Source organism: Anopheles bellator, chromosome 2 (genome assembly GCF_943735745.2).
Source record: "Anopheles bellator chromosome 2, idAnoBellAS_SP24_06.2, whole genome shotgun sequence".
NCBI classification, from domain to species: Eukaryota; Metazoa; Arthropoda; class Insecta; order Diptera; family Culicidae; genus Anopheles; species Anopheles bellator.
In genome coordinates this window covers 72,923,025-72,934,945 of record NC_071286.1, presented here as the reverse complement: position 1 = coordinate 72,934,945, position 11,921 = coordinate 72,923,025, and the positions used below count along the sequence as shown (strand labels likewise).

The 11,921-nt window shown below is 53.7% G+C and overlaps 1 protein-coding gene across 1 annotated transcript; it reads right to left on the bottom strand.

The window, feature by feature from the left end:
* Positions 1–6,415: 6,415 nt before the first annotated feature.
* LOC131211055 (tetratricopeptide repeat protein 8) lies at positions 6,416–9,984 on the bottom strand. Its single transcript, XM_058204398.1, has 4 exons — positions 9,804–9,984; positions 7,674–7,816; positions 6,700–7,590; positions 6,416–6,628 (listed from the first exon to the last, which is right to left on the bottom strand). The coding sequence occupies exons 1-4, from the start codon at positions 9,982–9,984 to the stop codon at positions 6,416–6,418; spliced, it is 1,428 nt and encodes a 475-aa protein (XP_058060381.1).
* Positions 9,985–11,921: the final 1,937 nt, after the last annotated feature.

Here is an 11,921-nt window from a genome sequence, read left to right as displayed (position 1 = left end):
CAGCTAGCCGGCCGGGGACGGCGGCGTTGAATTAACGCCCATCTCGCAGCAGCAGCCCGCGGTATGCGACTTAATGCGTCGCCCGGGAAGAAGGAATGCGCGCGCGAGCCACAAAATGGCCACGCAGCAGCCCCGTTTGTGACGCAAGAGGCGCTCGGAACCGGGCGCAAGCGGAGATCGCGACACAAACACACACACATGCACAGCTCGATCAAGGGGCAGAGAAATCCTTCCACCCCTGAGGGAGGACCTGGAAACCAGCCTGACACGTATGCAAATTTGGCGGACACGAAGCGCGAGACGCAGGACTGTTTGCACGCCACGCCAGCGGGAAGATGGTTGACTGACGGCCCCGGCTGGGGATTTGCTTTCGGTTTGGGACTGCGTGATCATACTTTTTCCCTCTGTCCGTGGCTGCGTGTCGGGGTTTTAAAAATCGTCTCCAACTTCCCAGCGGCTTTAAGCGGCGGCCCCCCTTCGCGCCCAAACCGCCCGAAGATGCCAAAATAATGCCAACGAAAGGCTGCAACATTGTTGAATGGGCACCAAATGGGAATGAAACGCAGCGAGCAACAACTCGAATGAAAAAAACGAAACAAAATGTAGGATAAGGCTAAAAATACGGATAAAATACGATACGAGCGCACGGAAAACACGGGGCCACGGTCTGGCCACGTCCCGCTCGAATGTGGGCTCTGGGGAAAAGGAATGCGATCGGGTGCGGTCGGGCGGGATTTAAAGTGTTGTTGGCCCAGAAATCCCGTGGCGCGACACAAAAATAGGGGCAAAAAGAAGTGGGCTTGTTTTTTTTTGCTTGGGCCACCATTGAACGTTGGCCATTTTGGCATCGCTCTGGAGAGGTGAATGAAGACCTGAACCTGGAGCGGTCCTGGGGCTCCTCCTGCTCAGCGCAGACATTAGATAGCGCGGGTTTTTGCGCATTGCGCCGTTCTGGCGATCGGTCCACGGGCTCCGTGTAGATGGGATTACGAAATCAGCGTCGGATTAGAAGTCCGTCCAAAACAGCGCGGCTAAATGTTGAAAATGGTCGCTCGAAGAGCAAACCACTTCCACTGGCCACTATTTGATTTATAATGGTCGCTAATGGGCACGACAGATTGGCCCTCGAGATAAGCGAGCGATCTAAAAAAAAAAAAAAACAAAACCGAAACGGGAATTCCAAACCTGAACACGGCGCGAAACACGGCTTCCGCTCGGGCTTGGGCTTGGGATGGCGATAGGAATCTACTAGTCCGGGGCGTTAGTCGCGATTTCGTCGCGCCGGACGACATCTGGGTCAGGCCAGGGAAGACACCGATGCCGATCACACACAGAAGATTTCAATGATTCATGGAGCGAGGAACCCGGGTGTCGTGGCGTGAAAGCATACGTGGCCCCGCCAGGCAGCACCGTGATTGGCAGTACCGGGTTGGGTCGGATCGGGCCATCAGATTTCAAATGGAATGCCAATGGGCCGACCGACATTTTCGACATTAACCCGAAATTACCAACAATGCCAACCCATTCGGGGGCGCACGAGGCACGGGCACGGGGCGAATCCTTTGGAGGCTGTGGCCCCGGACCCGGGGCGGAATGTGGTGAAGGGGTGTGAAGTTTGAATTTTATGGCGGGCGCTGGCAACACTGAAACGATCTTACCGCGCGCGATGATTGCGATCGCATCCCGCCCGGTTGATCGGTCGGAAATCGAGACCGTTAAATGCTTTTCACACCACGGAGGGCCCTCCTGGGCCTGAGCTTTTAAGGGTGCCTCGTTCTGCTCGCCGTTTTTAGTGGCATTGTTCCACCCGTCTGCCGTGCAGGTCCGAGGACAGTCTCGGACTGGCTCCAGTGGGTCTACAAAAAGCATTTCAATGTTAAGCCGGGATAAAGGGTCGGGCCCAGCGCGACCGTCCTCCGCCCCCGGGAAAGTCTTTCTGTCGCGCGAACGGAACGCCACCGTAAACCAACAAAGGGGCCAAAATTATTGCACCATTAATAGGGCTAAAATATTGATTACATTATTTCGCGCAGTAACGATGCTTTTATCGAACGCCCTTTACGACAACGCGACGCACACACGCGAGCCCGATGCACGGCAGCTGACCTAATTGACACTTCACTGCACCAGGGGCTGCTGCACTCCGTGGGCATTCGCAGTTTAATAACTGTGATTACCGGGCCGGGCCCGCAGTAACTCCCGGGCGCAATAACTCTTCCTTGGGCCGCCAAACGGTAGCACGGCACACCTTTTATTGGTGCACTAAAAATTGCGAGAACATCTGCACCGGCCGCCGCGGGATTCCTTTCCCGGGGGGGAGGGGGAGAAAAGGGTCAACACAACATCCTTGTCCTCGTTTGCTGCGCGGCATCCGGCTTCGCGGACGCGAAATTACAGCAGCAGTCGCATTCGCGCGGAGGATGGACTTTCTTTCGAATTTAAATATCGAATTACGGGGTCCGGGAAATCGGTGCATTCACGCAATTGGCACAGCGATGCGAAGCGATGGACAGGCCAGGGGGCGACGCCACGACGAAGGTGGGGCCACTGTTGACGACAGGAAATCGATCTCCATTAGTGCGCGTCCTCTTTGCTGGGCCCGAACCCGAAAACAACGGGCGAAACAATAAATAGCAATTACATTACTGCCCGCTTTGTGGCCCAATCTGGTGAAACGATGTGAAAAAGTCCTGCCTGGTTCGAATAGCTTCATTTATTTGGGGTCAACGAATCCCTCAACCAATGCAGTTTAGAAATGAACTTGAGCATATAAACGCACTTCTTCAGTGCAGACGCAATCCTAACCTCAATCGGAAGTGCTAAAAGGTTCTCGTTTGAAGGGCGATTGAAAGTCGTACAGCACCCGAAACCTGGATCCTGGATCCCCGATCCTCTCGTGCAAAAGGCCCAGAAAAGGCTGCCAGGCGCATCGGCCGCGCGGTGCTGTGATTTCCCAGCCACATGGCCGCACGGTCGGCGCATGCCTCGTGGCGTGGCGTGGTGTAAAACAGGCGTTTTAACAGCAGCCAGGAAAGCAGCGATGCATCGCGCAATTAAACATTTCCTTAATAAATTAAACAACACGGGTAATGGTCGGTTTCCGTTGTCAGTCGCGTTGCATTTGACGCGGCGCAACGCTGCCACCGCCACCGCTTATCAGCTCAGCGTTTTGCGCTCCGCTGCGTTTGGTTCCGAGGACTGTTTTACATGAGCCCCTCCGCTCCCGACTCAAGCGCAACCGAAGCATGACCGACGACGGCGTTGTGTTATGCTTTCGCGGCGTGTCCAGTGGTTGTTTTCGGAGAGTTTCTTCTTAAAACGTCAAATGGCATCCTGGCTCATATAACCCATCATTTCGAGCTCGCCCGGCAGCTTCTTCCACGAGGTCGGTCCACGGCAAGATGTGCGAAATTAAAATGCAAAACCCCCCCCCAACAACAGCAACAACAACAACAACAAAAAGAGAGAAGATATGCAAATAACTGGTTGACATCGAAACTCAGCGCGCTCGATCGTATTACGATCGCCACCTTTCGTTCGCTACGCATAGTTTTATTTTTTTTTGGCCGACGCGAACAGAGCCTGTTTTGGGTCCGGCGGTCCGAGGCCCGGTGTAACGGAGGCGAAGATCACAAAATGTGTCACATTTGAAAACAGGCTCCGGCAGTCGGGTGGGCCGGTGGACCAGAATTTGGTAGCTGTGCCTTAGCTCGATCGATCACAGCACGCTGACCGTTTGTGAATGTCGCGAGTTTTGTAATAAAATTCGGGCCTTTTGCAGGCCCGATAAAGGCCAGCGGCGATTGCTACAGAGCAGCGCACGTGGGTCACTGAAAAAAAAAAATGGTGCACTTCTGGCGTGCAGCATAGACCCTGCGGTGGCTGTGACTGCAAGCGTTCCGAGATGGCCGGTTACGGCGCAAGGCGCAAAAACCGTCGAGGAAGCGCGTCCGTCCGTTGTTGTTTCGTGGCCGTTTTTATTGTTAACTCCATATCACGCGCTCTCTCCAGCTCTCGCTCTATCTCGCTTCAGCATAACGTGACGATCCACTCGAGAGACGCGCGTTGTGTTTGTTGTTTCGCCAGCTCCTTTTCGCCACCATTTTTTTCTCGGTCTCTCGGTTTCAAGGCTTATTTATTTCGGGATGCTGCTGCTGCGAGGGGCACCAAATTTGAGTGCGAAAGGGAGCCGAAGAGAACGCGGGAGGAGGCGGTGGCGGCGACGGTGGCGGTGGCGAGAGGGACCCGTTTGGCGCGACGCGCGCAAAAGGCGCGCGCAAACCCGGCGCGCAGCTTTCGTCCTCTTTCGCCGTCCGTCCGTGGCGACGCGGCGCGAGTGGCTGCCGCGGGGTCTTTGACCTCGATGCGATGCTCCCCGCGGCAGGCACACGGACGCCTGGCCGGGCTCCACCCTATCAGAGGTACGCACCGAGCCACCCAGTGAGTGTGTGCGCGCGCGCGCGAGACGCAAGATTCTTTCTGGGGAGGGCGGAGGGCCGCCGGACCCTCAGCCTCTTGCCTTGCCTCAGCCTCTGCCCGGATGCCGGGTGGACACCTCGCCCCGGCTGGTCGTCGCTTTCTCGCCGAGATGGGGACTGAAAAAATAAATAAAATTTGATAAATTCCGCCTCGACGCAGTTGATAACATTATACACATTACGGGGTGTCCGAGGGGTGCGGGGTCCTCTGGTAGTTGGGTTGGGGAGGGGGCTGCGGGGGGGGGGGGGGGGGGGGGGGGGGGGCCCCGGGCGCCGGCCCATAAATTCCTTTTGCGCCGGCTGCCCCGCCGGCTGACGACGACGACGACGATGTCGATCGCGATCTTTATTCGATGCCGGAGTTGCTGGCGGAGTTTAAAGTGCGAGGTGATCGGTGAAATTATCCCTGCTACCCCTTGCCACCCCGGTTGGCCCCATTCCACCCCCACCGGGGGGGACGGGGGTGGGCATCATCATTATGGTTATCCGCCCAGCGGCTCGATTATGATCGATCGGAACTGTCGCCAGTTTTCACCGAAACAAGGCGCTGGTTCGCGGTCCGTCGACAAAAACGCGTCAATGATCTGTTTGTGACCCTCATTTACCTCGTAGGCCCCGGCCAAAGGTAACCAGAAACCCATCGGTCCGGGTTGGGTTACGCTAATCGATCGTGGGTTGTGGGATCGTCCGGGAAACCGGGATGCCTTTCCTAACCTTGAGCCGTTGACCCGAGCCCCGGAGCCGGACTGGGAGTTTGGAATTCGGTACCCAACGCCCGATGCGTAGCGGAGGTATTCGAAGAATGTCTGCCCCTTTTCTCACCACAAACTTTAATAGGGGTCTCTGCGCCTCTCGTGCGCGAGTTCGTTAGAATTCTAATCTCCTGCCAGCTTCTACGACTCCGCGACTCGCAGTCGAATCCTTTCTGCCCGTCCGTGGAATTATTACGCAACGCTCGAAGATCTCGAGGGAAGATCTCGCAGGGATACACCGAGTCGCGTTTTGCACCTGGACCCCGCGCCGAATCTGGAATATCGATCTTCTGTTCTTCGCTTCGTTCTGAGTCTGATTATATTCGCCGATACGAGAGAGAGAGAGAGAGAGAGAGAGAGAGAGAGAGAGAGAGAGAGAGAGAGAGAGAGAGAGAGAGACAGTGAGACGGATCGGAACAAGAAGAACACGGCGATGGAAATAGATTCCCAAAAATGCCAACTCGGTCTTGTCGGGGCCGGAGATCGAGAACCCTCATCATCATCATCATCATCATCATCATCGTCACGGACGACATGGTGGTGTCCGCCTGCGTCCGGGGCATATTATATGAATCGAGTGTCAGTCGAAAGCTGTCAGACGAATATTTGCTATCGGAACACATTAATAAATTATCTTTGCCGATTTGCCTTTGCCGTTCGGTTGGTTCTCCGGTTCGCTTCCTTCCCCCTGTTCGTTTGTCGATTTTCCAACTTCTTGCGCGCTGCGTGTTCGGATTCCAGCGGTCCAGGATGAGTGAGGATTCGATTTCGTGGCGAATGCTTCGCTTTATTACCACCGATCGGCCGATTGGGGTCGAAGAAAAATTACCAATAACAACGCGTGGATCCTTATCGGCCGGTGGGCGACGACGATGATTTAGACCACAAACGCGCCAAACGTGGAGAGACCACAAATTCATTCTGCTTTCTGGGTGCTGTACCTGAAACCGTAGATCGTAGATCCAATTCCAAGCCGGTTTTGGTGGTCGATCGCACCGATACGCACCGAACTAATGAGCAGCCCAGGTCTGAAACTGGTCCCAACCCGAGGAACCATTAGCATCGCAACGTGAACCGGGCACGCGGATGCTCTAAAAATAAAAGTCCAAAATTTACTGGCTGCGATCGGGTTTTTTCCGTGCTCTCCGGAGAACATCTGGGGATATCAAGGATTCGCCGGGGGTGTTATTGGAAGTTTTCGATAAACTTCAGATTGTGTTCGATTTCGTCGCTCGCTGGGAGTGCGGTTCGGGCCGCCTGGAGATACGACTTGGCCTTCGGGTACTGCTTCTGGCGGGCCACTAGGACGGCCATGTTGTTGAGAGCGGCCCCGTGCGTTCCGTTGGCGGCGATGCAGAGCCGCAGACAGCGCCGCGCCAGATGGATATCGCCGGTGGTCTGTGAAGGATACGGGACGGAGTGAGATTTCTCTAGAGATGCCAACGGTCCTCCAACTGCCAACAGCTCACCAGGGCCACAAAGCTGAGGTTGTACCAGAGGTCAGCCCGCAACTCGGTCTCGGTGGCCATTCGGAGGGCACGCTGAAAGCACGGAAAAACTAGATCGAGCTGACCACCGTACAGGCAGCACAGGCCAATGTTGCAGTACAGCTCGGCACTGTGACCGCCGAGGGCCAGGATGCGACGATAGTACAGCAGCGCCGTTTCCGGTTGGTTGGCGTAGAAGTAGCTGACCGCGATGCAGGCCAGCGCCTCGGTGTTCATCGGATCCAGGGCCGAGATCTGGCGGTAACGGCGCACCGATACGTTCAGGTTGCCGACCAGCTCGTGGATGCGGGCCTGCTGCGTCAGCAGCGTGATCTCGTTCGGCAACCGCTCCAGACCCTGACGGCACACTTCAAGGGCCGCCGTCGGTTGGTCGATCTTGAGATAGATTCGGGCCAACAGCAGCACCACGTCCGGATGCTGCAGATCCTGTAGAGCCGCCCGGAGGTACGGTTCCGCTTCCCGCGGACTTCCGGTGGCGATCAGGCAGCGCCCCTTCTGGGTGTTCCACCACCAGCCACTGACCGTATCGGCGGTGGCTTCATCGACCGACCGCCGATTGAGCACCGCATCGCACAGGGCCATCGCCTTCCGGATGTCACCTTCGTGGTAGTACAGGTACTGGAACAGCGGCTTCGACAGCGCGTCCTTGCTGGCGTACTTGTCCGGGTGGAGCCGCGAGATGTGGAACAGCGGCCCGGTGGGATCGCCGGCCGCAAACATCGACGCCGATCCGAGACGCATCTGGCGAGCGGATCCACCGGCGGTTCCGGCGGTACGGGATGCGGTCCGAGGAGCCGTCCGATTGCCGAGCGTCGATCCTGGACGCTGCAGGGAAAGGGTCCCCGGGCGTGACTGCCACAGGGGGAGGGGGGTAGAGAGAGAGAGAGGATGAGTGAGCCGTGGCAGGCAGTAGTTATTAATATGATTTTGATTACAATGCCCGTAATTGGCCGGCCGGTTCCGGTGCGTGGACGGTTGGTGGCGGTGGCCGCTCCGCTCCCGGTCGTCGGTTTGGCCGTGCGGAGCGAGGTGCCGGGCCGGGGGGCGGTGGCGATCGTCTGCGTGTCCAAAATATCCTCTGGAATGGCGAAAGGCGAGCGAGCGTCGCACGTTAAGACCTCGCGAATGGCGATGGATATAATTTGGGCAAAATTTTATTCTTCTTCCTCCGCCTCCATGCTTCCTTCTTCGGGCTCTTCGGCAAAGGGACCTTCGGCGGGGTTCGCGGGGTTTCGCCGAGGTTGATCTTCAGGAAACCATTAGCAACAATCCTGCTAACGAACGAACGGAGCCGGGGCCGGGTAAAAGGATATTGGGCGGTGGAGCATAAAATTAGCCCAAAATAATCGTTTGGTCGTTGGGAAGGAACTTAGAAAAGTATCGAAACGATAGAGCGATATAATTATTAAATTCTTTCCTCGGGGTCTTTTGTGAAATTGGACGATCTTATGGGTGGCTATGAGGTGCTGGGGATGGCTTCTCATCACTTTGTGAACAATTTTGTAGTTCCGCGACGCGACTCTAATACTTGGTTGTGACCGAATGTATTCCATAAAAAAGTGTTATTATTTTATTGAAAAAGTTGCACTACGAAAACTTCTTTGACAAGTTTTCAATCAAACTGTATTATGATAACAGCCAAACCAGAATTCTGTTTCGACTATGATGGCCGTTGAAGTTGTGGAAAGCAACAACTGATAAGAAAGTTCAGCTCAGTTAAACAGTTCGTCAACCTCAACTGTTGACCGTGGAAAAATCAAATAAAAAATAAAATAAAACATTCAAACAAAGTTAATACGATCCGGCATCGTTGGCGTACGTCAGTTTGGGCAGATTATGGAAATGACACGGAATTACATGGCAAAGGGCCAACCCAGAGAAACATCAGAAACGAAGCCAAACGATCGAAGCATGCTGAGCGGCGAATTCCAAAACCGCCACACGAACCGGCGGTTGCTGCGATGAAAAGAAAAATACGAGCTGTTTTTCGGGCAGAATGATGTTGCTACTGTACTGCTGCAGCCGCTGCCGGTCTCGGGAGCCACCGGCTGTGCAAGGACTGGCTGTCCCGGGGTTTCGAGGCTCGAGTGGCAGTCCTGACCGCAGGCCAAAGCACAATAGGAGCAACAAAAAGATATGTGTGCCACCGGCCTGCCCCGGTGTGTGTGGTAGGCAAATGTGCGGGGCCGATTTGGGGCTCCCGAAAAGGGGCAAAAAAAAAGCAGAATGTGAAAACGGGGAGGCTGCCACTTCGCGTAACAAAAATGAGAAGCACCGAAAAATATGTATAATAATAATCAAGATAAAGGGATGTGCATGTGCATAAATAAATGTAAAGATACGAGCGGAGCGCGGAAAGAACGGACAGCAAAAAGGGACGCCCAAAACTGGGGGAGAAAAACAAAAAAAAAAACGGGAAGAAATCCGAGGAACACGGGCCCTCGAAAAAATGCTGGAAGGTGAAAAAAAGTTGGAGAGCGAAACTCGAAGAAAAAGAAAAGAAAACGGCAAAATAAACCCTCCAACCCCGGGAGAAAGGAATTCCGGGGCTCCGCGGAGGCTGCCCTGGGCGGTGGGGTCGGACGTTAGCGGGGAGAGTGAGAGAGAGAGAGACAGAGAGTGCCGGATAATTCATACATTGGCTATGTTACACCCCTTTGTGGCCGGCGGGCATCGAAATACCACGGATCGGGACCAAGACCGGGCCCTGGGCCTGCCTGTTGCTGGTCCGTCCTGGAGCCGAGAAGATTTCGGACTTCGGACTTCTCATTCTTGCCCCACGCCCCACGGCCAATGCAACGAGGAGGATCCAAGGAGTAGACAATGATGCAAGCAACGCAACAACGGCAGCCTCGGGTGAGGTAATGCCACCTTTCTGGACGCTGGAAATCGGTTTTCGGGCGTCCTTCTTGGCCCGCTTTTCACTGGACCCCGTTTTTGGCGCAACGGAATGCAGCAGAAAGTGCGGAAGGAAACGAAAGGAAAGAAGGTGAGCGGGGAGAGAGAGGGAGAGAGCGCGAAAGGAATCCGAACCCTGCACAGGGCTCGCCACCGAAGCGAAATACCTGCAACATCATCGTCTGCCTCGAAATCGTCGATGTAAACTCGCTGGGTCATAGATCTCATTTTCAGCTCCCAAGGACCTTGATGAAGGGCATTATGCTGCAGCAGGACGTTGCACACCTCGATGCACTCATCATATTTCCGTCGACGGAATAATGATATGGCAGCGAAAAAATTGTCCATTATATAATTTGCTCGTCGTCTCGTTCGCCTTCGTTCGCTGGCGGGTTTGGCCGTCTCTCGGCTCGGCTGCTGCAGGCCTTAATGCCTCCTTCGGCACGTCCTTGTTTTGGCGTTGCTTCCGTTTTGCGCTGTTTTTGAAGGTTTTTGGGGCTTGGCGCTGTTTCTTCTGGTCGCTTCGTTTTTGGGTCGAACCCCCTTTTCGCTTGGCGTGTTTTCACTGCCGGCAGATGATGCTCCTCCGATCGGTTGCTGGAACACCGGTCCGATGATGCTTTGAATGCCGCGTTGATTTAGACAGTGGTTTGGGGTGTTTTCTTTTCGATTGACGATCCGACGTTTTCTTCGAGTTTAGTTTTACCTGCGCTCTTCAAGGCGTGTTTTGACAGCTTTGGAATAAGTTAATTAAAATAAAATCACAATACAGGATGCCCACGAGACGACGGTTTCGAGTACGCGTTGGACTACTTCGTTTTCCTTTGCACCTTTTTGACAGCTTCTGGTTGTTTATGTTGTTCTCGTTTCCATAGCAACTGCCCGCCATTTTGGAGGCCGGTTACGATTGTGGCACTGCCTAAAAGGCCGCAACACATTAATTTCCGTTATTTATGCCAATCGTTTTCGTTTTCGTCTCACTTTCGATTATCATTCAATTATTTGTTCAAGTAACTTCTGTCGGCCCCGGGCCTTAGCGGAAGCGGAAGGCGAGTTAGCGACAGCAGCAGTTTCCGCCTGGCAACCACCGGGCGTGGTAGCTACGACCAGCGCCAGCAGCCCGCTTAGCCAAGCAACTTCGGGCCGGGCCGACACCCGCAAAGTAGCTGCGTCAGCATCGACGATCGGCAATGCGACAATCGAAATTCAATAAAATCAGTTATTATCTCGAGCAGAGTTAAAGAGCAGAACCCGAAACGTAACTGGCGAAAATGCTCACCATACTCAAATCACATCATGCGAACTTCAACATTACGGACGAAGATTTCGTCAGAAACGTGCAGCGAATCGTAAGCTTCGCTTTCCGTCCATCCGCCTCTCGCGTCGGTTTTGTCGAAGAAGGAAATCGGAGCGAATGAAGGTGTCACGATCACACAAAAGATACTAAGATAGAGACCTGGCGTCCGCTTTGGCAAGGACATAGCAAGGAAGCTGAGCGCAAGGGGATACCGTAAGGCATACGGCATTTTTGGTCGTATTGACTAAAGCTAAAGTTACCTTCAAGTTAAGTTACCAGTAAAACATTCACCAGAAGTTTTATGGGAGTCTTCAACCATTGGGCTCATTTTTTAAAGGTTGAATGGCTTATGCCTTGCCCGGGTGTGTGAATGGCTGCAAATACTATTAAGCTCAATAAATTTGGATGTGTGATGAGAAACCGTTGGTTGATACTATTTATAAAGTGAAAGAGAGTTCAAAGGTGAGAATTTTGTCTCGAAAGGGAATTTGAGTGAGAATTTTGACTTTGAAAGGGAAGTTCGGTAAGTGGCGCTTGAAAGGGAATCAAGCGATTGGCGCGTCATCTAGCGGGCAATAGCGGCGGCTACCTATGCTTTTGGCCGGCCGAAAGCTTTTGGACGCAGGGTGGTTCTTAAATATTATCATGTGCGAGAATTCATTTCTAATTTCTATTTTTAAATTGAAATTTGAGCTTAAATAAAACATAAAAAATCGAATGATAGTGGTTTTTTGTCCTTTCCATTCATCCTTCCACGTTAAATCAGCATGGAAGCAGGAGTAGAGGATCACCCGCGGATACCCGTTTAATGGGTTTGGTCTAAATTATTGCTCAATTTAACAAGCAGAAGTTTTAAATGTGTTTGCCACCGGTTTTTGTCGCGTTGTCCAAGTCTGATGAAAAATTTGCAGCTCTTTCTGTTTCTACAAACACCGCTTCCTCCAACCACCGCTCTCGACCGTGACAATGGCCAGTCTTGTGCCATGGA

Excerpts from the sequence above, each read along its gene's own strand:
- LOC131211055 (XM_058204398.1), bottom strand. The coding sequence starts at position 9,984 with ATGGACAATTTTTTCGCTGCCATATCATTATTCCGTCGACGGAAATAT. Across the intron at positions 7,591-7,673 it reads GCCGGCCAATTACGGGCATT|TCACGCCCGGGGACCCTTTC; the intron begins GTAATCAAAATC and ends CCCCTGTGGCAG. Across the intron at positions 6,629-6,699 it reads ACCTCAGCTTTGTGGCCCTG|ACCACCGGCGATATCCATCT; the intron begins GTGAGCTGTTGG and ends TATCCTTCACAG.